Raw genomic sequence first — 24,631 nt, 5'->3', positions numbered from 1 at the left:
AGTTAGCGTCGAACAAGGTACGTAATATGCTATAGCTACGCGTAGGAGACTCGGAAATTGGCCCTAACGATAGGTAGAGAGGGCAAGAGCAATTCTACCTTCTTTATTAGACGATTGTATATTGTGTTGTTAAGACATAGTACGATAATCAAGAAGTTAGTCGTGCTAAGACAAAATTCCTAGCTCACTAGTGTTTCTAGCTCACTAGTGCTTTACGTTAATTCAGTTATTAGAAAATATTATTAAATAGTTCGATATTAAAAGCGCTAAGCTATACCTAGAATAACGACGAAGATATACTAATTTATAAATTACGTATTACGGGTCGAAACCCGCGAGTATATATTACAGGACTAACTTCTAATATATCGAGGTTTAATATCGTACGCTCAGTTCGTCACTTCGCGACACTATAGTACGGTCACGAGCTATAGTACATTTCAAGCGTCCTACTCCTACATAACTATACCTAAAATCCTACCACTTCCAAACCGCCGGTCCAAACGTCTCGCCCCTAGACAGTGTATCCCTTCTAGCAGTCCCATTGTAATCACCCGTCTCAATTACCTTCGTGCCCCACCAGGGAGCCATGCTCACACCCGGCAGCTGTACACAGAAGAACATCATAATAGCACAAATCGCCAATCCAATGTCCATGCCCGCGGACGTGACGTAATTGTACTCCATCCACCAGCCGCGCGCGCGGGTGTAGATGTGTTTCTGGAAGATGAAGCTGACGAGGCAGTAGGCGAGCTACAATGTGACGGCAAAGGTCAGTTGGTGTTTTGAGGAGAAGGGGGAGTGGGGCCGGCGTTGGGCTTCATGACGGAGTGTAGGAACTTACAACATTCATCGCGTTATAAGGCGGTATGTACTTCACGGCTGTGAACACGAGAGGTATATTGACTCTCCTCAACATGGACACTTTGGGGAATGCGCGGCCAACGCCGTAGATGATGATGGGGAGGACGAAACCGAGGAGCCAGAACCAATTGAGATCTTTGTAGATGGCTGTGCCGGAGAATAGGTGTTTGGGTCCAATAGCACCCCATATGACCGAAGCGTTGTAGAACGTCATGATGTTATTGCAGGTGAAGTGGGCCGCTGCTTCGGCCGTGCAGATATTGCTAATAGCGCCGAGTGCCCACTGAACAATGCCCAACTGGCAGAAGCACGACCATGCCGTCGCGATGAGCTGGGCTGTGAACAATGAGCGTTGAGGGACGTGCATGTACTGTCCGAGCTTTAGGTCCTGGCAGAAGGAGAGCGCCTGAGTCATAGTGATGTATCCGAACGTCTTGAACAACATCATGGCGATAGGGTGACCAGGTTGGATGTACCCGATAATGAGCTCGGTGAAGACGTTCAGGCCGAGCGGGGTGCTAGTCGTAGCTTGGATCACGCCAGCAGGGATAGTCAAGGCGGATGCGATGACGAGACTGAGGAGTACTAAGGAGGCGGTCATTCCTGTCGGGAATGCGCATGCTGCGGCGAAGGCGAAGGCGGTTGTGATTGCTAGCAATACCACATACCACCACGTCGGTACGATCTTGTATCTGCGCACGATCTTCATGTGGATATCGTCTCGTTCGCTACTCGAGCTTCTCCATCTTTCCCAGATCTCTTTGCTGTGGTAGAGGATAGTGTGGGAGGCCAAGGCAGAGACTGCAGCAAAGGATACACCGTACGTCACAGCGAACTGAGTGGACAGGAAAAGTGGCGAGTACTTCTCGTATTCGACGGGGTCCACTACATGCTCCGGGGTGAGGATTCGGGAGATGTTATATGGCGACCCCGTGTTGTCGGTGATACCATTTTGACTGATAGGCAGGTAGTTGGCGTACCAGGTGTTAGTGTAGTGGAAAGCTGGCACGATGACCCACGTGATAGCGATAACGCCGACCAGAATGTTGGCGCTCGCGTGCCACGGTGCTATCAAGGGACTGTCATAGCAGCTGTTTATCTGAGCCCAGTCGAGTGTGAAACCAGTAAACGGAAATCCCAGAGAGATACCAGTCGTCTGGCCAAAGAGTTGGTTGACAAGGACGCTGTTGGGCTTAATCCAGGTCACCCAAGCGAAATAGCTCAAGGCCGGGAATATGAAATTAGGCAGCCAAGACCAGATAAACATGGCAGCTATCACGTACAAGAGCCACTTGTAACGCGCAATGCTCCAGTCGTTTTTATACTCAGGCTCGCTGCCAATGTGTTCGTGGAGAGCGTTAATGATAGCCACGCTGGCCAGAGCCGAAGGCCATATCATAGGAGCCGGCTCGACAACCCACCTGCGGACAAGACCGGCGAGACCAAATCCAGCACATTGCGTCGACAGTGCGAAAAGAATGTTGAACCCCCAGCCGAAGCCCGAGATTTTGTAGAATTTCTGGATCGAGACGACAGTGTCAACGAAGTAGCCAGCCCCACCACCGACGGCAGCATTGGCCATGACCACAATAAGGACGTGCTCCTTTACGTTGAAAGGACCAGGATTGAGATGCGCCTTGATACCGAACAGAGAGATGTCGCGACATGGCATGAGCGCCGCCCAGCCGGCTCCAAGAGGGTATGCCAGGAGCTGGACCACATTGGTAGGTATCCAGATATTGGGATACCGGAGGGTGAACAACGCATTAAAGATGGACACGACCGTGGTCATGAACAAGCCAATGGTCCAGGCACGGATAGTGCTGACCGGAACATCTATATCGTCGTTGCGGACGACAGCACGGACCTTCCGTTACAGGTCAATACAGGAACAAGTAATGGCGCGGATCGACGCACGTACCTCGGGGTAAGGTGAATCTTCGACAAGCTCACGGATGAGGACAGCTTCGCTCTTGTGGTCATGTCTTTGAGTGGCATCGTTGATGGCATCGAAGGCGGCATCTGGCAAGTTGGGGTCGTAGCGATGCATATCGCGGAAAGCGATCAGTCGACGGTGGGCCTCCATCTCGGAGATGCCTCTCCTTTCTTCGGCGTAGACATTCCTGATGGCGCCAGCGAACTCCGCCGCGACCTTGGAGATGACAGGATCTTCGCGCGTAAATGTTTCGGTCAACTCAGTGTTGGTGCAGCTGGACGTGTCTAAGGTTCCGGTCGTCTCGGATCTCGCGCCCTCTCCTCTGTTCCAACGCACTCGCACATTCTTGCGCGTCATGACGAACAGCAGAAGTGTGAACAAAGGCCAGCGGAGTGCTTGATGGGGCGCCTGTTAATGTAAGACCGCGTGGGATACTCTTTACAGCGTGTGGAAGCGTTGAAGTCACAAGCGTTGCGGGATATCCCAGCCAAATCCAGGATTGTAGCGAATAGGTATGTGTTCCGAGCGCAGTAACTAAAGGCACTTATGACTCCAACGCTACCAGGTACTATAGAGGTCATAAGAGAGTAACAAGGATTAGCTAGATTAGCGCAAAGATTACGGTAGGGGTTAGTCGATAGACTATATAGTACTAACTATATGCGGCTAAATAGTAACGACTAGGTATAATAATGCTGTCGACTAGATATAATAATACTATCGACTAGGTACCTAAACCTTAGAACTATATTTCTCTATTCTATACTATAATTAGTATAAGTAATAGAGATTTACTATCTCCACCTTATTTCTACGTTTAGATTACATTATAATCCTAGGTATTATTAGTATAGTAAGCTCCTATAGTAAGCTAATATTAATATACAGTATTACTAGCTTATATAAATTAGTATATATGCTTTATCTATATAATACAGAGCTTAACTTACTCGAGGCAGTATATTATGTATATAAGCAATTATATTTTATAAGAATATACTACTATAGTATAGTATTATGGTTGGCTATAGTATAAGTGACGTATTCTAGAGCTATATTAGTAGAGCTTTTAATTTCTATTATAACTTCTAAGTATAAACCTAGCGCTGAGCTAGAAATATAGGCTTAGGTAGTAATAATTCTATACTATAATAGTATAATATACCTACTCTAAGCTTACTATATAGCTAGTACTAGGTACTACATAGGCTCTAGATACTACTATAGTAGATTATAGCGGCTTAGTATATAACCGGGCTATCTAGTTCCTCTTTTTAATACTAATAGTAAGATATTAACTATTAGAAAGACCTAATTATCCCTACTCTTTTACTTATTAGTCTTAGTTATAAGACTTATCTATGTCATAAGCAGGTATAAGCACATGGTTGGGTAAGGTACAAGTCGAATAGATGTTCTATCTAAGAGAGGCGCGGAGGGCGTAAGAGTTATATACGGGCGCCAAGCCGCTAGTCGGATTAGTCAGCGGGCGCAGAGTCTAGGCACGTGCCCGCGGGTTCAAGTGAATGTGCGCCGGTACGGTGACAATCTACTATAAGATAGCCTTATTCCTTACTATAGCTATACTTATGATCTAATAGTATATAGTTAGTTTGGCCTTAATACTAAAGTCTCTATATCCCTAGTAGGTCTTTATAGTCTAAAGCCCTATTAGTATAGTAATTAGTAAAGTTAAGTAATAGAGAATATAAGAGTAAATAGCTTTAAATATTGTAAAGCTAGTAACAGGTACTACTATAGCGTAGATAGTAAATATTAATATTTTAAGCTATCCATCTTCTACTACTATATCTTCTAAATAAGAGGATATAGTATAATGATACTAGTTGTAGTTAGTATACTTATATAGCGACGCAAGCGTCTACTAATAGACTATAGCTACTATTAGTTAAGGAACTCTTCTAGATAATATAGTTAATAGCCTCGGCTCTATAGTAATTATAGTAGATAGTAAAGCGCTAGGCTCTTTAGTACTATAGTTCTGATAATTATATATATAATACCTTACTATTCACTAGTAGAATAAATTAGTAGAGTCTAAGATAGTAGTAGTAATAGTAGGATTATTTCTAAAATTAAGAATTATAGGTTATTAGGTTAAGGAGTAGGAGATTAAGAGTTACGCAACTAGAGTATATAATAGGATTTACCGGTCTCTAGATTAGTAAATCCTAGGATATCTTTCCTTCCCCTGAAGTATATCTATACTAATACCGGCGATACTATACGTAGATATACGCTATTCTATCAGGTCCTTCTTTATTATATAGATAGATAGATAGATATTTTATTAAGCTATTGTAGTGCCCTCTGGCCTATATAGCTATACTATCTTGTTTTTGTACATATAGAGGGGAAACCGCGTTAGTAAAAACCCCTCCTCTTTCCCGCCTTCTTTATTATATAAATCTTCGACTTCTAGAGCTACGTAATTTATACCTATACTTAATATTTAATATATATAAAGCCTCTACTATAAATATATCTAGTATTCTTATACTTCTTTTATTAACTATACTAACTATACTCTAGACGCTACGGATAGATCTACTTATTATAGTTATAGTTACGCTATAATACTATATATCTATACTTCCTAGTCTACTAATAGAAAAAGTCCTAAGTAGTAGGCTTATCCTAGTAGATAGAATAACTACTCTATAGTAGCGGACAAAGATTACTAGGATATTTACTCGTAATATTATCTTTAGTAGTTAGTTTAGCTATAGTAGCTTAATTAGTAACTATTAACATCGTAGTAGTAACTTTATTAGAGAGTAGCTAAGTAGTAGTAGCTTCTTCTATCTTACGCTCTATCTTAATATATCATAATACCTTCTTATCTAATAATATTTTTTAATCTTGTATTACTTCTACCTACTCTTTAGTACTATATTCTTTACTATTAGTGTTAATATTAGAGTCGTATTTAGCATTATTCAGATACTTAATAAAGCTTATGGTAATTAACGCTTAAGTAAGCTTATATAAAGTATAGCGGTTTTAAAACTATATCCAAATTCTACTTAATAGCCTATCTAGTACTACCTAAGTACATTTATATTCTATAATCAATTATAACGTAATATATAGTATATTTCTACCCTTACTCCATTATAATTTATCTTAATTAAGTATTATACCGAGTCTTATCCGGTACTACTATTACCATTTTAAGTTATTATATATATATTACTAATAGTCATCCGTACTAGAGGTAGCTAATTCTTAAGATATAATAGAAATACCGTTTCTTTACCTAGTTTATACAGCTAACTATCTATAAGGCGAGTTAGTACTAAAGATACTATCTATATATATATAAAACATCTTATAGTAGTATAAGACTAGGAAATCCTAATTATAAGTATAAGGTAATAAGGGTTAGATCTATCTAGTATTTATATAGGATAAGTAGATACTTGAAATTAGCTATTTTAATCTCTTCTTCTAATACTTATAAAATCTTATACTCGATAACCCTTATCTTAACTATATAATTATTATTTTACGCTACTAAGTTGTACTATCTTTTAATATATCCTATTAGAGCTTTAAAGTAAGGTACTTTATAACTCTAATTTCTTTACCAATACTCTTTCGGATAGTAGTAGCCTCCTCTAGCTTACTCTTAATCTTCTTAATTAGATCCTTAATCTCCTTCTTATTTATTAAGCTTCTCCTCTTCTTAGAGAGGTTATTAGTAAACTTATTATTACTATTCCTAGTATACTTCTTTAAGGGTAATATAGAGCATCTAATAACCTTATAGATTCTATAAAGGCGGTTTAGGATATAATATGTAGTATTATTTAGAGCCTCTTCACTAGCTCTACTCTTTTTATATACTGTATAAGTACTCTTATACTAATCCTTTATTATTATTATTTAGGGTGTTTAAAGTCTTTAAGAGTGAAGTAATGATTTTTAAAGTATGTATATACTTCTAGTTCGACTTCTAGACGTCTATAAACTCTACTTTATAGAGGATATTACTCTTAGAGATAGTAAGAAGAGTCTTATTAACAAACTTATAGATCTGGCTACTCTATTTTAAGGTCTTCTAGAAGTTCTTAGACTTCTAGCTTTTATACGTCCTAGAGGTAATAGGTTATAGTAGTAGTAAGTCTCTATTAGACATTATTAACGTCGTATATATATAAGGATACTTATATAAGTTATCTTCTACTATCTAAGTACTAGCTATATACCTTAGTCTTATAGGTAGGAAGTAGTTATCTAACTTTATTTAGTATTTAAAGGATCATAAAGATATCTAATAGTCTAAATTCAAGGTAATAGTAATTAGCTTATAATAGTTTAAGCTTTAAGAAGGAGGGTTCAGATAGAAGATAGAAAATTTCTATAGTACTCTGATAAAAGCTTTTCCTACTTCTAGAGCTATATAAGAATTAAATAAAGTTTTAATATTCTTATAGGCTTTAAAGTACCTCTTGTCCCCAAACCGAGGAGTATTATTAAGTTAATCTACTTTAGTAAGGGTATTCTAGTATCTCGGCTTATATACGGGGAAGGTAAATATAATAAAGAAAAGTATCTCTTAAGGGTATCTTATACCCTCTAATCTTTATATAAGAGAAGCTTCTTAGACCTTAAGCGAAGATTTAGCTAACTAATAAATCTTTAATATTACTTTAGTAATAGTACCTTAGATATTCTTATCTTTAGTAGTATTCTTAAAGGTCTATTATTGGGATATAGTACTAGTTAGAATACTAGTAAGGGTCTTTACTACTTATATATCTCTAAATCTAGATACTATACTTTAGATTATTTTATAGAAATATTTAGTACTACTTTATAGTTTATTTACTTCTTTTCGGTACTTTCTATATTCTTCTAGGTATATTAGATAATTAAGTTGACTATTTTATACTTCTAAGAGTAGTATATATAGTAAAGGTTTTTTCTAGTTATATTAGTATAGGTCCGCTATAGCTTACTATTATCACGTTAGAAGTGTGGGAAGTTATTGTACGGGCTTATATAGGGTGTTTCAAAAGCAGGTTGTGTATTGCATGTGTCTATCTAAAATGGACAAGTGTTGCTCTTGAAGAGGCTACAGGTGGCTAATCAGTCACCTGATTCTTAGCGTACGTGGCCTCAAGTCGGATCGCGACAACTATTACTAGCGCTTTTAGAGTTATTGGTCTCTCTAAGTATAGTATTAACTAATACCTTATTAAGGGTAGCGTTCCCTCTATACTTAGCTAGGTTACGTTCTAAGAATCTTAGATACCTTTAAACTATGTCTCTAAGAATAGTACTAAGTTTAGCGGTAATTCTTTCCCTAATAATATCTATAGTAGCCTTAATTATATAGTAGAAGTTATCCTTTATAAATAAGATAAGTAGGTAGTCTCTATAAGTAAGTCTTTAGTAGTATTTAAGCTACTTTACTAAGAACTAGGCTTTTACTCTTAGAGTCCGTGATTAGCTTATTATACTAAGGTTATAAGAGAAGCCTTCTATTCTCTGCTTTAGGCTTACATTTCTACTTAAGCTACTTCTACTAGGTTAATAGCTTATTATTCTTAGTAATAAGGTTATTAATATATATAGCAGTAACCATTAATTGAAAGTATAATTTAAGAGATGTCTTTTAAGTTATAAAGCTCTTATATATCCTTCAGAGCTCCTTTATTATAGCGGTATAGTAGTTATATACTCTATTTTCTCTAGTATAATACCTCTAACTTATACTTCTTTAGAAGTATCTAAGAGTAGAGTATTAGGTAGATACCTATACTCTAAGTTAAATAGTTTAGGCAGTAGATTAACGTCCATTTCCGTGGTTATATACTTACGATTCTCTCTATATATTTCTAGAGGTCTAGTTTAACTACCCTAGCCTTAGTATAGAGATAGAAGTTATTAAAAATGGATAGATAAAGGTACTCAATTTTCTTAGTAGTTATAGTAAATAGGTTATCCTGAAGGTACTATCTAAGGTCTATTATATTCTACTAAGAAATAAGGTAACTTTATGGATAAAGATAATATATATAGTAACTCTAAGTATTTAACTCCTACTTATAAATATAAAACTAGAGTATCTCGATTCAAAATAAAGGATAGTGGTTTATAAGCTATAAAAAACTCTAAAATTTAACATGAGTATCTATTTAGTATATATATTAGGTAAGTAGATACTCTAGATTAGTTACTAAATTTTTTTATCTAATACTTATTAAAACCTAATACCCTAGATCCCTTATTTCAATCCTATAATTATTATCTTACGTTACTAGGCTATACTGACTCTTTTATGAGTAGAACAATACACCCCGCTAGTCATCCCACGCTATGGAGAAAGGGTGCAAGGCCGCAAACTATAAAGAGATGTGTTTCTGAGCTAGACAGGGCAGGTGGGACGACCAGATTGGTTCTTTTCCATCCACCTGTCGATTCAAGCAGCTATATGCAACCTTATGATGGCAGTGTACATCAGACTTCCAATCCTGTTTGCGCATTCGGCAACACGCCATCCCTTTGCAAACTCGTGCACAAAAGAGTCTTCTTCTGCGACCAGCATCTTCAGCCTTACTATACCTGTTCGAGGTGTAAGTTCATGTTCGTCACAGTCCGTGCGACCCCCATGTGCCTGTCGTTGACGTATCATGTGAGGAAGCAGCTGGCAGGGGACAAGCTGACTTTCGAAAAACTTTGACCGAGAGAAGGTGCAAAGGGATCCCTCAGGGTCTTTGCTGTGCAAGGCGCGGAGTAACAAAGTTCGAGGGTGATTACGGTACATTAAGAAGCGGCATGGGTGGCGCATGTTGACCGCTTAGGAACGAAGTTCACCTCTGGATCTACACTGCAACGGCCATGCGAATGTGCTGGCCGCTCGCATACCGCACATCATGGGAGATCTGTGCGTGATTCAGCCCCAGCGCCAGCAGCACATGGCTGATAACGAAGACATGTCCCGAGTATTCGCCTCGCCGGGCTTGAGCCATCACAAAAAGCCGAGACGGTTGGTGCTGGACCTTCTACAAAATGCTGGAAGTCAAACAGAGCTACCTCCCGCTCATCAAGAGCCCGGTCCAAGCACGCAAAGATTACCAGCCCACACGTCACGATGAGAGCCCGCACGAGCACGACGACAGCAAGCCACTTTGCGACTCACCATGCAGATACAACACCTGCATCCGTTGTCCAGACGTCCGACGTTTCACGAAAGCGACCGACTTGGAGCTTTTCTAGGATCTCTTCTTAGTGGCCAACTTGACAGTCTGCACATACATCCACGAGATCAACGATGGCGACAGGCTCAAGCAGTATGTTGGCTTCTTCGGCATTCTATAGCTCACATGGTACCAAGTCGGCATGTACGACGTTCGCTTCGCCATGGGCAGTGTCTTCGAAAGAGTGTGCACAGCGGTACAGTTCTTGGTCATGATGGGGTTTGCCATCTGTACGCCGAACTTTCGTCTCGGAGAACAAGCGACTGGAGAGAATGACGGAGAAGTCAATACTGCCATGATCTATCTCCGAGCGTTGACCATTGTGCTTTGCATCAGCCGGCTGGTCTTTGTGGTTCAATACCTGCAGACGTTGTGGTATGCGGAAGATTTCCGGCGTGCCAGGTCTGCACTGGCAGTGATCGCAGCTGTCTACTTTGTGGCGGCGATGGTGTATCTGGGGACGTTTTGGACGCTGCAGCTCGACGAGAATGGAAAGAACCGCCCCTACATCATCTGGCAGGAATGACAGAGTACTATCTCGTCTACATCCGCTGACATTGCTCCATCAGGTATACTTTCGCAGTCACCGAAACACTCGTAGTTACAGCCACATCCTGCTACTGGCGCAACATCAGCTTCGACGGCACGCATTTGATCGAGCGCATGTCTCTCCTCACACTAATCATCCTAGGAGAGGGCGCTATCGCAACAGCCAAAGCATGCCAGTACGTCGTCTACGCGGGTTCGACTTTCTCCTTCAAAGGCTCTGTCGCGGTCGTCATATCCTGTGCAGTGCTGAACCTGTACCTCCTGTACATGATCTACTTCGACTGGATCCACGAGGAACGCTTCGGCACCATTCGTCAGCAGATCTGGTCTATTCTACACTTTCCGCTTCATACGGCGTTGGTTCTTGCTGTGGAAGGTGCTTCGCAGTGTATCACCTGGATGGCCGCCACGAATCGCAAGGAGCAACTGATTGACGAAGTTATCAAATCGCGGAGCCAGCTTGTCCAGGCCGCCAACCCGACAGACGCTACCTGGCATGCTGCCGCTCGAGAGTTGAACGCTACAGCGGATAGTCTGCTGGTCAAGAAACTGCAGCGAGCTTCTGACTTCGCCAGCACGGTCGCAGGTCTTGGATACTACACCCAGCTGAACGTTTCGTGCATCCCGACGATACAGAATGGCACGAATGATCCTTAGGCCGGTGGCAATGCGATATGGTGGTTGACGGGAGTGCTGTACAATACCATCTACGAGATTGGTGGCTTCTACGCTCCGGAGACGCCGGAAGTCAAGGAACAGTCGATCGACTACTTCACTGAGCGGCTGGACTTTGCGGAGTATCCTTTGGTGAGTCAAGAGCTGAAAACACTCCCTTCGTGATTGGCAGCTGACCACGTCTCCCTCCGCTCACGGAATTACTGGTACGACGACGCCTACAAAAATATCAGCAAATCCCACGAGCTCTTCTCCCTCGTCTTCGGCCACCTGTTCATCGCGGCAGACATCTTCGTTATGATGTGTGCCGTGCTAGCTATGCTCAACAAAGGCCGACATACGCAGTACTTCTGGACTAGGTTGCTGTTCATGATCTTGATCGGACTGGGACTCGTACTTATGAGTATTATGGTTACGACGGACTCTGTGGCGTATCTTGTTGATGGGCTGTGGATCTTGCCGACGATTACGTTTGCGTTATCTGCGAGTAAGTTGAGGAATGCTTTGGGTCGAGGCTTGTTGGGAGATGTGCTAACGTGTGTGGAATTAGTTGCTGTGTTGAATTGTATCGAGTTGCCGGCGACGAGGATACCTAGGAAGAGAAAGAGGGCCGCCGAGGCGTGAAAGAGATGAACAGGCATGGGTAGTGATACCACACTATGGAAGCAAGTCATGCTGCATCTCGAGAGCACATGTACGGCGATGTTGCCACAGTCAGACGGGGAATCTCGCACTCAACGGGACACAAACACCACCCGATACCCGTTGGAAGTGTAAGCTGAACGCCCGTCAAGGGCCCATACTGTTCTACCTCAAAACAAGAATTTGCGCCACGACCACTAGCCATCAAAGACGACCGTAGTAGACGACTCCCTGTCGGGACCACTGGAGCATGAGTGCTCGAAAGCCTGACAGCACAACACCGACGAGCACGACATATGTAGAGCTATGTCCAGCGAAAAGAGCGAGGCACAGGACACTCCGGGACGAATGCAAATGCTCATGCCGACTCTGTTTGGTTACATGGAGTATCGTGGTATGCTCAAAGCATTCTTGTGGAGGCTGTCTGCGACTCTCTCCCATCTGCCTCGTATTCACAACGAAGCTCGCATGCGATCTTTCCAACAGCTGCGAGCCGGGATCGGTATGGCACCAACTCCTCACCAGACTTTTGAAGGTCGTGCTGCCTAAAGCTCTAATGCCAATCCCTATGTTTTGCAGCTCTGAAATCATCAGTGTCCGCAGTTCTCGCATTCAGCCGAGTGTTCCTTTGCTTCATCGTCCCGGGATCCGTCGTTCAGTCCCAACAGATCCACCCACGCATCCAAGGCGGCAACAGTGGTGATAGTGGGAGTGGTGCGGTCGTCCTTACCACTCACTCCGGCGAGATCACCTGCAGCCTCTCTTTCTCTCTCATCGTCGCTCCAGGGGACCCTGTCATGAGGTAGACCAGAAGCCGTGAACTCGCCACGATGGGTGAAGAGTCCGCACTTGGCCGGCCAGCCTGTGCGCTGCCGGTCCTTGTACTCGTCTTCTTCGCGGGGCTTGCAATGGTTCTGAATCACAAGACGGGCATCGCGAGCAATCGCGACAAGTTTCTCGTGAATCATGCCGGCCAAAGTGGCAGCAGACTTCGGGTTGTCGGCGGAGATGGCAGCGTGCTGCTTGACGACTCGGTGGCCGAAGATGGCGGTGGGATCCTCCAGTCCGCCGGCTCCCATAAGGTCCGTGCAGGCGCTGGCGAAAGGACTGTCTATGTATTAGCGCATGTTTCAGGCTGGGGGTCATTGGGAACTTACGGGAGGGGCTTGTCCTTGGTGTAGCCGTGGCCATGGCGTCTGACGAGTATGATACCTTCTGGCTAAGAATGTTGCGCTACCTACTGTCCGAATACGTAACGAGCGAGTGCTTCTGCACGCAGACGCTGCTTGTCTTTCTTGGCTTTCGAAAGACGATGACTGAGCGCATTGATAAAGCTGGTGCGTCGATCTGCCATTGCATATTGTTCGTCAAGATGGGTCAAGCCTAGCTGGAGAAGCACTTGTTTGACGTCTGCAATCGAGTCTCGCCTGACGGACTGAGCATAGTTGTGGATCTCGGCCGCGTAGGACTCTGAGATGCCGGCATGCTGGGCTAGGAGCTCGACGTGTGTCTTGTGCTCACCGGCGTCCGTCTCATACGCACCGACGTCTGTCCTGAGCGCATCGACGTCTGTCTTATACGCGACGTGTCGTAGGGCCTCGATGTAGACCTGCTTGCATTTGAGATGCTTCGCCAGAATGAGAAAGCCTTCAGGTGCGTCCGAGATTGCCATCCAGATGTCTGGTTCTTGAAGGAGCATCTTACTCAGTCGAGGTGCAACCATTTCAAGGCAGTTGTGGTATTTTGCGAGCGCGACAACGTTGCTAAAGAATCGAACAGCGGCTATCAGCTTTTGCTCGCCGACGTATCTCGAGGGTTTCCTGTCAGCGAATATCTGCTGGAGCGAGATTGGAAGGTCGTAAATAAGAGCGAACATGACTCTGAAGTAGAGGGGGCTTGTTGCATCGGGCTGTTCGAACACCTGATCCGCAGAGAGATCAGTGTCGTCGTACTCGGAGTTGACGAGGAGATTGACATCTAAGCCGACTCCGTGATCGCAGGGTTGAGCCTGTCATTGTCAGAAGTCGGGATGAGCCCAGGATGGTGGCAGATGGAACGCACATTTGCTTTGAGGAAGTAGGTGTAGTCCTCGATCACCATCGCCAGGCTGTAGACCTCGATGTTGTGCTCGCCCTTCTCGTCAGTGATGATGGGCGGGCGACCCCAAATAGGCTGCAGAAAGCTGTTGAAGTAGTCCGAAGCAGCTCGTAGCACACTCGCATGGAGTAGAAGCCACTCTCGCGGGTCGCTAGATATCTTGATGATGACATCGCCACCCTCGAATCGCATTGGCGGTAGCGATGGGGGAGCGTGCTCGGGACTCGGTGTGTTCGCCATGTCTGGTGCTGTTGTGTTCGAGACCTAGCTACAATGCGAAGTGAAGTGTGTTCTTATCGTCAAGAAAGTCGGCTGAGATGCGATACGTCAGTGCGTTCGGTCAGTGCGTTCGAAGCTTGGACCTCGCACTCGCATGTGAATGATTGACGTCGCCCGCGTACGAGACTCGGGCAGGCTCTCGGGTCTTTGAAGAACTAGCCTCTACTTTCCGTCCAACCGCAGCATCCTTTTCGACCGACTTCAAGTGCGAAGGCATCCAAAGCCTTTCCGGACCACCAACGGCGATTTCAGTCTTTGCATCATCACTTGCCTCTTGCTGCTGCTCATGGATGGATCTTGTCTGCCGAAGTATCTCTCATCGTCACTTAGGCCTCGAGTTCACCGACCAATCACGTCCGAACATCGGGCTGTTTTGAGCTAGGGCCATGATTGCCGGAGATGATGTGGTCGTTCATGCGTGGACCCAACGTCGAGGGTTTTCGTGATCTTAACCGTCATCTTGGGAGTCGGCATCGACACCCATGGCGGACCATCCGGGCCTACAGACAGACTGTGCGTCTGGCCGAGCGTGAGCAGTCTGCAGATGAATGATGCAGCTTGTTCGGGCCAGCATGCTGTCAGGAGCTCGCCGGCTGTGCAATGCATCGTGGGAGTTCAGGATTCACCCCAGCCAGGGTCAGTCATAGCGAAGAGCTGCATTGCTGCAATTCGACGTAGAGCTACTGACTGCCTGAAACTTCTCGGTGGAAGGTGCATACTCCGAAGCTGACCAGAATCGTGGGTTTCATCAGCTCAATATCGCACGAGGAGCCGTTGGTGTTGAATACGATGCTCTGTGCCACATCTCACATAATTCTGGGCTCCGAGAGACTTAAGACCACCAACGTCTGGCTGATCAGCAGTACAAGAGCTGTGAGTGCCACAGAATGCAGACACCTATGGCTATAATGAGGTGGGAGAATGTTGATGCTTCAAGAAAGACCCCACGGTGTCTCGATCCTCGGACGGTGCGGATCAGGCTCAATCGCAAGGCTGCTTGTCGTGCTTGACCCGGGCACAGCAATTGAGCCAGTAGAGTATGGTCTGGTGATATAGGAGCTGATGGTTTAGCACAAAGCCCTCAGGCCCGATGCAAAGGGCTGGAGTGGTAGCCGAAATCCGGTGGAGTCCACGCCGAATGCTTCCAGGCTGCCGTATTAGTGGCTGTGGCAGGACGTCTTGCAGAGTCACTACGAGAAGACGGGCCCTAACTTGATCGTTGGACGTGCGCCATAGCTCGAAACATAGCTTGGGAGTCTGGACTTCCTTGCAGACTTGTCACTGAAGACTCATAATCGCGGGAGCATCGATGGATGCGCCTAGCGGAGCATGAGCCGGCAGGCCGGCGTGGGATCAGACATAAGCAGGATCAGACCAAAGACGTGAACCGAAAGCATGTCGCTCGCCGAAGGTAATGTTGATGTTCGGGAAAGACGAAGGGAGAGGCATCGATGGAGGAGGTCTTCTGACCTTCTTTGGCATCTCTCGGGTCGTCCCGGCTGGCTCGATCTACAAACCGGCGCATGTAACATGTGTTGCGGCACCAACCCCACACCTCCCAGCTCAGACTTCACGATGGAGGATACCTTCGCATCGGTGTTCCCGGCCGCTCTCGTGGGAAACGACAGATTCCTGGATGCAGACATGAGTCCATTCGCGACACCATGAACCTACGACCACACTGTACACATCGCGGACTACCGCATCGGCGCCACCAACATCAGGATCGTGGTACAGGACACCGATGAGGGAGCTATGAGGCGGATCGAACATGATGTCTCGGGAACACGTGCCCGCGGATCTGAAGCAGTCATCACTTGACCATCTCCTCGGCGATCCGATGTGGTCTCTGCGTCAGGTCGCCGATTGCTGAAAGAGGGGTCAGATGCTCGTAGGAGGTGGTCAGTTGGCGTTGCGGAGAGTCAAGAGGCCGGACGATCTAGATGATGGTCAATGGCACAAATTGCGAAGAGCCCACGGCAGATACCATTGGCCATTCTCCAAACATGGCTCCAACAGACACCTTCGCAATGTCGACTGATATGAAGCCTGATCATGGGCAGACATGTGACCCTTCTTGTTGGATGAGTTATCCTACTGCGCGGCCGGCAGTAAGATTAACAGACGTCACTGGACTGAGCACGAGGGCAACGACAGCCCGTCTGTCGCAGCCTCCTCGGATGAGAAGCATGCAGCGGCGCATAGAGCAGCTTGACGGTACTCCATCCACGAGAAAGCCGGCTTCCAGAACATGTGTATATCGGACCCGCGCTGAGTGGTTGCCCTCTCCCGTGCTAACACTGACTAAAACGACTTGCATCATCACTTTGTGGAGCGGCATCGCTCGTCGAAAGGTTGAGTACCGACTATAGCGGTGGCTGGCTGTAGCATCTGATGACGATCGTGCTGTATACCGTGTCGGAGTACGCTTTGTAATGTCCGCCAGCGTCGTGGAAGTCTCGCTGGTCTGCCCGGGTCAGATCATCCTTCGGAGCTGGAGGAAACTCCATGTATCCAGAAGATCGAAATGGTTCTGGAGCAGAGTTCTTCCGTCTGATCTGCTGGTCACAATCGAGGACGATTTCGACTGTCATTGCGACTGATACTGTCTGACAGGTGTTGTACCTTGTACGCCAGGCTCCACGTATGCCTCGATGGACAAGCATTACTCTCACTACAATGGTCGCGATATGACGACTGCAAAAGAACGCCAAAGCTGGCCTTGAGTGTCAAGACGAGACGGCTCATACTGCTTAGCAAACCCTGACAAAATGCTTCCGCCAACCATGTCTCTATGAAGATACCGCACTCATGCCCGTGTATTCGCATATCCGCAGGCTTGAACATTTCGACATTCCAGCATCAGCTTCCAAGAACACGGCACGAGAAACATTCTGATACAACGAACCGCACTCTAAATTGAGATCAGTCGACCACGTCAAAGAACGCCGTGTTCCACTAAATACCGGCAGTATCCGTCCGGGGTTGTTGAGACACCGAGAAAGTGGTGCGGCAGGAATTGCGGAGTGAAGTCCCTTGCTACGGAAGATGAGAATGTGCCAAGTCGGCATGCCGATACAGACTGCTGGTACTATACGAGGGGGTATGTGCCATCACGTTGCTTGTATGCTTCATTCTCTTCGCTAATGCATGTCACATCATCCCAGCCATGGCCAAGCTCGTGCTGAATAGGGCAAATAGCACCATCACCAGGTCAGACAAGCTTGGATTGCAGTACAGCATTCTCAATCGCCTTGCATGACCACGATACATGCCGCAATACTTGCCAATGCCATCGGCCGATTAATACTGGGTCACCGTGTTCTGGGACGGTATAGATACCTCCCGGCAGACCGCCCAACATGCTTTCTTTTCCGCAAGACAGCAAGTTCAGAGCAGTGCACTGAACGTCCCATCATTCAACGATATCAGCCACTTGTCACTCATTGAAAAGTCGCTCACTCATCATGGCCGACATGATCATTCCCTTCGCCGTCCTGGCTGGTCTTGCCCGGGCGGCACCACAGGCTGGTATACACCTCACTGGCAACCTCAACTGTGGGCTTTTTTGACCACATCTTTGCTTGAAACTGTACTGACCATCATCTCAGTGAGTGGCATTGTCAACGCCGAGGCCGCTGCTGCTGCGTCCTCATCTGCCTCTGCTGAGGCTCTGGCCTCTCCCCCAGTTCTTGTGAACCCTATCGCAAGTGCTATTGACGATGTCCCAGTTGTCGGCAGCGTCGTCGATGAGGCTACCGGCATTGTCAATGCAGGTCCAAGCATCACCCTCCCAGCTATCCTGGACACTCTTCCAACTGGAGGATACATCGAGATCGTGGTCCCAACCACGGTGCCACTGTCCAACACAGCTCTCATTGAGTCTCTGGGTGCACTTCCAGCCAACGCCGAGGTCACCGACATCGTCTCATCGGTCCTTGATGGCAGTGTCTCCGTACAGACGACACTCCCAGCCGACTACGTTCCAGATGACCTGCCAACTGGCGTCATTGGCGGCATCCCAGAGATCACCGCTGCTCCAGATGTCCAGAACATCGTCAATGAGCTCAAGGGTGGTCTTCTTGTAGAGATTGCCGGCAGTATCGCTTCTGCCCTTGACAAGCTTGCTTCTGCCGCCGGCGCAGAGCTCCCAGCCGCTCCATCCATTCTACCATCGCAGATCCTCGACGCTCTGGAGTCTCTTCCCACCCTCGTGGCTGCCAGCGCCGGCGCAGATGCTGGTGTCACTTTCGCCAGCCGTGAGAAGGACACCTCTAACGACCCAGAGGACGTCAAGGAGAAGCGTCAGCTTGAGGGGCTTGGTAACCTTCTCGCTGGGCTTACTGGTGGAAGCAACCCCTTGACCGCCTTGACTGGCAGTGGAAACGTCAACTCGGTCACTGGCCTTATTGGCGGAAACGGCGTGCCGCTTGGCCCCACAAACCCCATCAGTGCTCTGCTCGGCGCTCTCGGCGGTGCGGGCTCACCACTGGGTAATCTTGTCAATACCATTGTCGGTCTGCTCGGTGGTGTCGCCGGTGGACTTTCAAGCCTCACGGGCATTCTCGGCGGCGGCAGCAACCCACTTTCTATCCTCACTGGTCTTCTTAGCAACCTTGGTGGTGTTGCTGGCGTGACTGGCGGTCTTACTGGAGGCTCAGGTCTTGGTGCTATCACTTCAAGCCTGCCACTTGGCTCCCTCCTCGGTGGTCTCGGCGGCCTTACTGGCGGTCTCGGTGGTCTTGGTGTCTCTCGTGTGTCTGGCGGTGCTTCTGCTGGTGGTGTGGGAAGCATTGTTCTTGGTGTTGTAAGTCAAGTTGTATTCCGATCCAAAGCATTGCTGACATCTTAGTAGACCAGGAAGATCCCACTGCCACTTGGTGGTCTCGCTCCTCTCGTCGAGGGTATCAAGAGCGCTGCTCTCGCTCCACTCACCAGCATCCTCCAGAACACCCCATTTCTCGGCCAGATCCTGCAGTCGCTCGGCATCTTGAACACCCTCGCCGTCCTCAACATCGGCAAGTTCGGCAGTCTCGCTCAGCTCACCGATCTCCCAGCCATCCAGTCCGCTGTCCTGCTGCTCAACACTCCAGATCTCGCCACCGCTACTTACGTCCTCACCAATGCGACTGGTGGTGCCATCCCACTCGGCCAGCTCCTCGAAAACCCAACCGACCTCGTCCAGGTCGTCTCTTCCCTGCAGCCACTGGTTGCCAACTTGCCAGCGACTGTCTCTTACATCCTGCTTTCTCAGCTTGGTGCAACTGGTATCCAGGCTGTTGCTCCAGACGTCGACACTAGCGCCGTCAGCGGCATTCTCGGCAAGCTACCAATCACTGGTCTTCTGAGTGGTCTTTTGGGTGGTTTGACTGGTGGCGGCGCTGCCGGTGGTCTTGGCGGACTAGTTGGTGGTCTCACCGGCGGCCTCACCGGCGGGCTTACTGGAGGTCTTACTAAAGGTTTGATCCCGGGCTCGAAGTAAGGGACCTATGGTTATGGTGAAGGAGAGAGAGGAAGGAAATGGTGGATGTTGAACGGGGAAAGATACGTGAAGGAGACAAAATTGGTGGGTCGGGGACCAAATTGGAACGATGAATTGATTTTCACAACAAGTATGTAGCGCGAAGTAATGAGATCGAATTTGCACTTTGGCCATGATGTCTTTCCAATCGGGCAGCGGTATGTCCGGGCTGGCCGAATACTCACACCATCGGTCGCCTTATAAAGAGATCTGCTGATACACAGATTGCGCTCAGATTCCTGGTGAACAGCGCCTGCTAGAAGCGGGAGAACTGCGAGTCACCTGGGCAAGCCAAGAAGCATTCACCAACAGTGTCTGTGCACAGTTTGGCGCGAGCAATAAATCTGCAGCGTTCGTTCCGAGCAGTCGTCTCTTCATCGACACCACCACTTCAACTAACAGCCTGCGACGACCCCCTTTAAAACACATCACAGCACTACATCGTCCACCAAATCAGCGAAGATGGATAGCTACTTCTATCCAGATCGCTTCAGCCCAATCATGGTGCGCGATGAAGCCAGACAGCGCGAGCGCCACGCGCGGAACATCGGCCAGATCGAAGGCTATGGTGCAGCTATTCGCGACATGCGTGGCGCTCAGATGCGCGAGAGGATGAGACCACTCCTGCCCGAGCCAAAGCCAGAGGAGAAGAAGTCCAAATCAAGGAAGACGACCACATCATCACCGCAGAAGACTCAGACCACTCGAGAGAGTAACACGACCGGGTCCAAGTCAAAGCCAACTGTATCCACATCGAAGACGACTCAAACCGGCTCCAAGCCAAAGACCACGACCTCCACATCCAAGACGACCCAGACTGCTCAAGACAAGTACAAGCAATACAAGAGCACAAAGGGCAAGAGCAAGGAGACCGGATCATCTGAGGCCCCGACTACTCGCGACGACTTCGAGAAGTACCAACAGTACAAGAAGAAGCACTACGAGTATCGCGAACTTCTGCAGCAGGACGGAGATTTGAAGAGCAAGAAGACGCACGAGAAGAGAAGCCAGTCGAAGAAGGACAGCACCAGAGACTCGAAGAAGGACACTCGCGGACGCTGGGACTCCGTTGAAGAGTCCGAGTACAGGATCCAGCCGAAGGACTCCAGCGACCTTCGTCGCGAGAAGGCAGAGCGCGAGCGCGAGCGGGCAGTGTACTACGAGCAGCAGCTTCAGAAGGAGCAGGATCGTCGCTACGCAGCTGAGCAGTGGCAGCGTCAGCGTCTGGATGTTGCTGAGCGGAACTACCGCGGGTATGGTGTTGTAGATGTCCCTCGAGGTAAGTGTACATAAGCTCTACCTAAATCTCCTCGCGGACATGAGACTGATACACTGCATAGTTCGTCCAGGTCGTCGTCGGTTGGCTGCGATACCAGGACAGGGTCGACAGATTTGGTGGGGCGAAGGTCGTTAGGATACGGAGCGGCACGATCGTGAGAACTGGTTGGCGACCAGCTGTGAGGCCAAGGGCAGACTATGATGAGAAGGCGTAATGATAGCATTGAGCGGAGTCAGTTGACAGTGAGACGCGACTGTTTCTGTGGATAGGATAGCGTGCGCGCGGAAGTAATGCAATTGTTTCAGCGAGGTCATCATGGTCCATCATACACATCCTTCCTCAAATTCTTCGGCATCAAGGTCTTCACCCTCGGTAAGCCGTTGGACCGTGGTGGAACCCTAGGCAGTTTTCCTGGCCTTGCAAGTCCTTCATAGTTCGTAGTCTCTGGCTCTTCAACACGTTTGCGCCTCTTCTTTTGTTGGTCCGTTGACGATGCATCATGCTCTTCAAACATTCGTGCTGTTTCGGAAGTTGACAAGTTGTGTTCACCATTGTTCGACGGCCCTGGATCACCGGTGTCTGACTCCTCGTCGGTCTCGAACTGCTCGAGGACACGATCGCTCGCTGCTCTGGAGGCTAGTGGGCTGTCTTGTGGCATGAAGAGTGGTGATGATGCAACTGATCTGATCTCCGGGGTGGGCTCTGCTACTGACTGCTGCGGTGTCATGATCAGAGGTGCCATGGGCGTAGCAGGTACATGCGCGGCTGGAGTGTGGTGTCTGTTGCGCTGCAGCGTGGAGGGAAAGAGCCCGTTGTGCAGCTCATCTGTGCCAAGCTGTGTCATGCGATCTTCGGACAACTTTGCGAGGTCGGCGGCTGAGTGTTCTTGTTAGTATGAGTACGAGTGTGCAGAGTGCGGGTGGGCACTTACTGTCAAACTCTCTTCGAGCTCGGAGAACACCCTTCCCTGGCCCCAGGACCAGTTCAAGGTGTTCATTGGGCCAAGTTCCTCTTGCCCGGAGCCGTGCGACAACTCGATAGTGCCGTGCGCCAGATGCACCATGCGGTAGCCTATGCTGATACTGTTTCATGGTTGCCTCGTCGATGGTGCGCTTAACGTGCCGATACACGCGGATGTCGTCTTGGAAGTCCAGATTCGTCTTGAAGATAGGACCATTATCTGGATTGCCCGTTCGAGTTTCGTAGACGGCGGTCTCGAGTGTAGGCTTCTCGATAGTGACACTGAACTCTTGCCAGACACCTACTGCCTCGTCAAGGTTGCGCGAGCCAACGAATGCATCCTGGTCACTGTTGTCAGTGATGCCTTTCTACGCAGAAAGATCGGGGGCACGATACTCACAGGGGCAAGTATGGTGCGAAACCGATCTAGAGCGTAAAGCTGCCCATCAAGTTTTGTAACGCGGTCGCTGGGAGTGCCCGCTTCAGCAGCTGTCACTTCATGGAGCAGAATGTCGACATGATTGTCCGGGTTGTATGGCGACTTCTCGTTGATGCCGAGACACAGGGTCCGATCTGCCTGGATTGGTCGCACAATGAAGCGGGCAAGCGCACCCTTGACCACGGATGTGTCACTACGCTCTGTGGTCAGTATTGCTTGATCGCGCTGTGGTATGGGGTACTCACCTTGCGTTGCTCACGGTTGTGGCTGAGTCGGGCATATGTATGCCTCTGTCACTGTATACTGACTTCAGCCCGTTCACGAGGTATGGATTGCGTAGCAGGCCACCAGTGAACAAGAGCATGGTAGTTCCGGGCTCGATGAGTTGATCAAGTACAGTGATGATGCGATCAAGGGTCTCCTTGAACCAGGTCAAGAAGAGGCGTCTTCACTTGGTTGTTAGTGACGGTATTGCCATGGCGCTTATACGGGAATGAACTTACTTCGAGACTCTCACATCGAGAAACTCCAGCTCCCCATTTTCTCGGAGTATCCCTCCGACGCTGATTACCGAGGAGCCAACTTCTGGGAACTCCTTCTTGAGGGGCTCAAATGACATGGCCACAGACCGGTCAAATTCTTCCTTGCTGATACCAAACTTATGGAGACACGCGTCCAGATGACCATATTGATCTGCAGCTACCGTACGAACATGATCCTGACAACGCATGGTCAGTAGCTCCGATCCACAGTCGGTACCAACCGGCGATCCATCGGGGTGCATCTTCAGCGCAGCGCCATCTTGTGCAGAGCCATCGATGGTATACCGAGCCGCATTCAAAGTAAGCCCGCCTCCATCTGCGATTACGATCTTGGCGCCAGGAACGAGGTAGGGATAGTTGTGCCAGTCCTTCGAGAGTTGGTGAACCCGCCACGCTGCAGCAGCCTCAGTTTCAGTCACCAACGTGGAGCTTTCAAACCCAGCACTGCGAACGATGTCCTGGAATGCAATGCGGGTAGTGAAGGTGGTAATCTCTGGTACAGTGAAGAAGTTGTGGACTTTCATGAGTCCAAGCTGCTCACGACTCCACCTCGATCGAACATCATTTATGAGGGCCGTCTCTAAAGCCGCCTTGATCACAATCAAGAATTGCGTAATCAGCCATTCGATTGTCCAGTCGGAGGAATTATCACATAGAGCCGCGGCTTGATCCAGCTTATGTGGTGTGTCCGTACGGACCTCGTCACGAACGCTCGATGGGTATAGACACATCTTGAGTCGCTGGAAGAGACTTGAGCTCGCCGCGCCACACGAGTCGCCATGTTCGATCAGGCTCGCATATTATGGCGACAGTCTGCGCTATCTCGTCTTTTCCGTCTTCCAGGCGAAGGAGATTGGTCTGATCTGCGCTGGGCTCAGTTCCATTCAGCACAAATTCATAGCCTGTGGAGAATGTGCTGGTGCCCCAGTCGTGCGCTGCGTGAATACTGTAGTTGGCCGGATTTTTCTCGTCCAGCTGCCCTACAAGCATGGAGCTGCCCATGGATGAGGCGGGGACGATGTCGTTGGACATGCTCTGTGTGACGCACAGACCCAGATATGCGGAAGTGTGGTTGTGACTGATTTCAATCAGGTGTGAAGCCTGGAAATAACGTGTGATGGCCTGGCAGGAACTGGAGTTGGTTCCAAATAGGATGTTCACTCACGAGGTAGTCGTGCGCGCCCATGCTGCCACGTTGCGGCGAGCTGCCCTGAGACAAGAGTCTCAAGCCAGGCTTCATCTTCCACACAGTGTGCCAAGGCAGACTGACGCATAAGCATCGCCCTCTGAAGACAGTGTCGGTGCGGTAATGCAGGTCTTTCATGGCAACAGATACAAGACATCAAGTCTTGTATGCAGACAAAGGACTTCCTTGGAAGTGCATATGGGAAGTGCGGTGTTCCGGGATATTAAGTACACGGGAGGCTGCATGCTCTTTTGACATGACCGTGATCCTGGAACGCATCCGAGACTAGCGTCATGATCCGTGTGCAGCAGCAAACTTCTTTCTTCGCAGAACATCGTGAGAAGGCGTTCTCTCCCGATGGTTCGCGCTTGACTGTCTTAGACTAAACGCGCGTGCTTCGTCATCAGTCTCCTGTCGGTGAGGTTAACTTCCT

The 24,631-nt window shown here is 48.0% G+C and overlaps 7 protein-coding genes across 7 annotated transcripts; 3 read left to right on the top strand and 4 right to left on the bottom strand.

Annotated features, from left to right (window-relative positions):
• Positions 1-477: 477 nt before the first annotated feature.
• On the bottom strand, positions 478-3,157 carry CLAFUR5_05383 (Sexual differentiation process protein isp4; the record flags this gene model as incomplete). Its single annotated transcript, XM_047904531.1, has 3 exons — positions 478-753; positions 845-2,731; positions 2,786-3,157. The coding sequence occupies 3 exons, from the start codon at positions 3,155-3,157 to the stop codon at positions 478-480; spliced, it is 2,535 nt and encodes an 844-aa protein (XP_047760880.1).
• A 6,684-nt stretch (positions 3,158-9,841) lies between these two features.
• CLAFUR5_05382 (uncharacterized protein) lies at positions 9,842-11,235 on the top strand (the record flags this gene model as incomplete). The annotated part of the gene is made up of 4 exons (XM_047904530.1): positions 9,842-10,006; positions 10,151-10,401; positions 10,432-10,545; positions 10,599-11,235. The coding sequence occupies 4 exons, from the start codon at positions 9,842-9,844 to the stop codon at positions 11,233-11,235; spliced, it is 1,167 nt and encodes a 388-aa protein (XP_047760879.1).
• A 1,250-nt stretch (positions 11,236-12,485) lies between these two features.
• CLAFUR5_05381 (uncharacterized protein) lies at positions 12,486-14,232 on the bottom strand (the record flags this gene model as incomplete). The annotated part of the gene is made up of 4 exons (XM_047904529.1): positions 12,486-13,002; positions 13,053-13,091; positions 13,137-13,903; positions 13,957-14,232. 4 exons carry the CDS (start codon positions 14,230-14,232, stop codon positions 12,486-12,488), a joined length of 1,599 nt encoding a protein of 532 aa, XP_047760882.1.
• A 2,405-nt stretch (positions 14,233-16,637) lies between these two features.
• Positions 16,638-16,865, bottom strand: CLAFUR5_05380 (uncharacterized protein; the record flags this gene model as incomplete). Its single annotated transcript, XM_047904528.1, has 1 exon — positions 16,638-16,865. One exon carries the CDS (start codon positions 16,863-16,865, stop codon positions 16,638-16,640), a length of 228 nt encoding a protein of 75 aa, XP_047760881.1.
• An 873-nt stretch (positions 16,866-17,738) lies between these two features.
• On the top strand, positions 17,739-19,753 carry CLAFUR5_05379 (uncharacterized protein; the record flags this gene model as incomplete). The annotated part of the gene is made up of 3 exons (XM_047904527.1): positions 17,739-17,829; positions 17,883-19,078; positions 19,127-19,753. The coding sequence occupies 3 exons, from the start codon at positions 17,739-17,741 to the stop codon at positions 19,751-19,753; spliced, it is 1,914 nt and encodes a 637-aa protein (XP_047760472.1).
• A 501-nt stretch (positions 19,754-20,254) lies between these two features.
• On the top strand, positions 20,255-21,206 carry CLAFUR5_05378 (uncharacterized protein; the record flags this gene model as incomplete). Its single annotated transcript, XM_047904526.1, has 2 exons — positions 20,255-21,071; positions 21,133-21,206. 2 exons carry the CDS (start codon positions 20,255-20,257, stop codon positions 21,204-21,206), a joined length of 891 nt encoding a protein of 296 aa, XP_047760473.1.
• A 178-nt stretch (positions 21,207-21,384) lies between these two features.
• On the bottom strand, positions 21,385-24,044 carry CLAFUR5_05377 (uncharacterized protein; the record flags this gene model as incomplete). Its single annotated transcript, XM_047904525.1, has 6 exons — positions 21,385-21,947; positions 22,003-22,372; positions 22,432-22,663; positions 22,716-22,916; positions 22,974-23,752; positions 23,784-24,044. The coding sequence occupies 6 exons, from the start codon at positions 24,042-24,044 to the stop codon at positions 21,385-21,387; spliced, it is 2,406 nt and encodes an 801-aa protein (XP_047760464.1).
• Between the last annotated feature and the right edge of the window lie 587 nt (positions 24,045-24,631).

The sequence above is a fragment of the Fulvia fulva genome, chromosome 4 (genome assembly GCF_020509005.1).
Source record: "Fulvia fulva chromosome 4, complete sequence".
Taxonomy (NCBI): Eukaryota; Fungi; Ascomycota; class Dothideomycetes; order Mycosphaerellales; family Mycosphaerellaceae; genus Fulvia; species Fulvia fulva.
The sequence above is the reverse complement of the archived record's forward strand: the minus strand, read 5'-3'. Positions and strand labels throughout refer to the sequence as shown.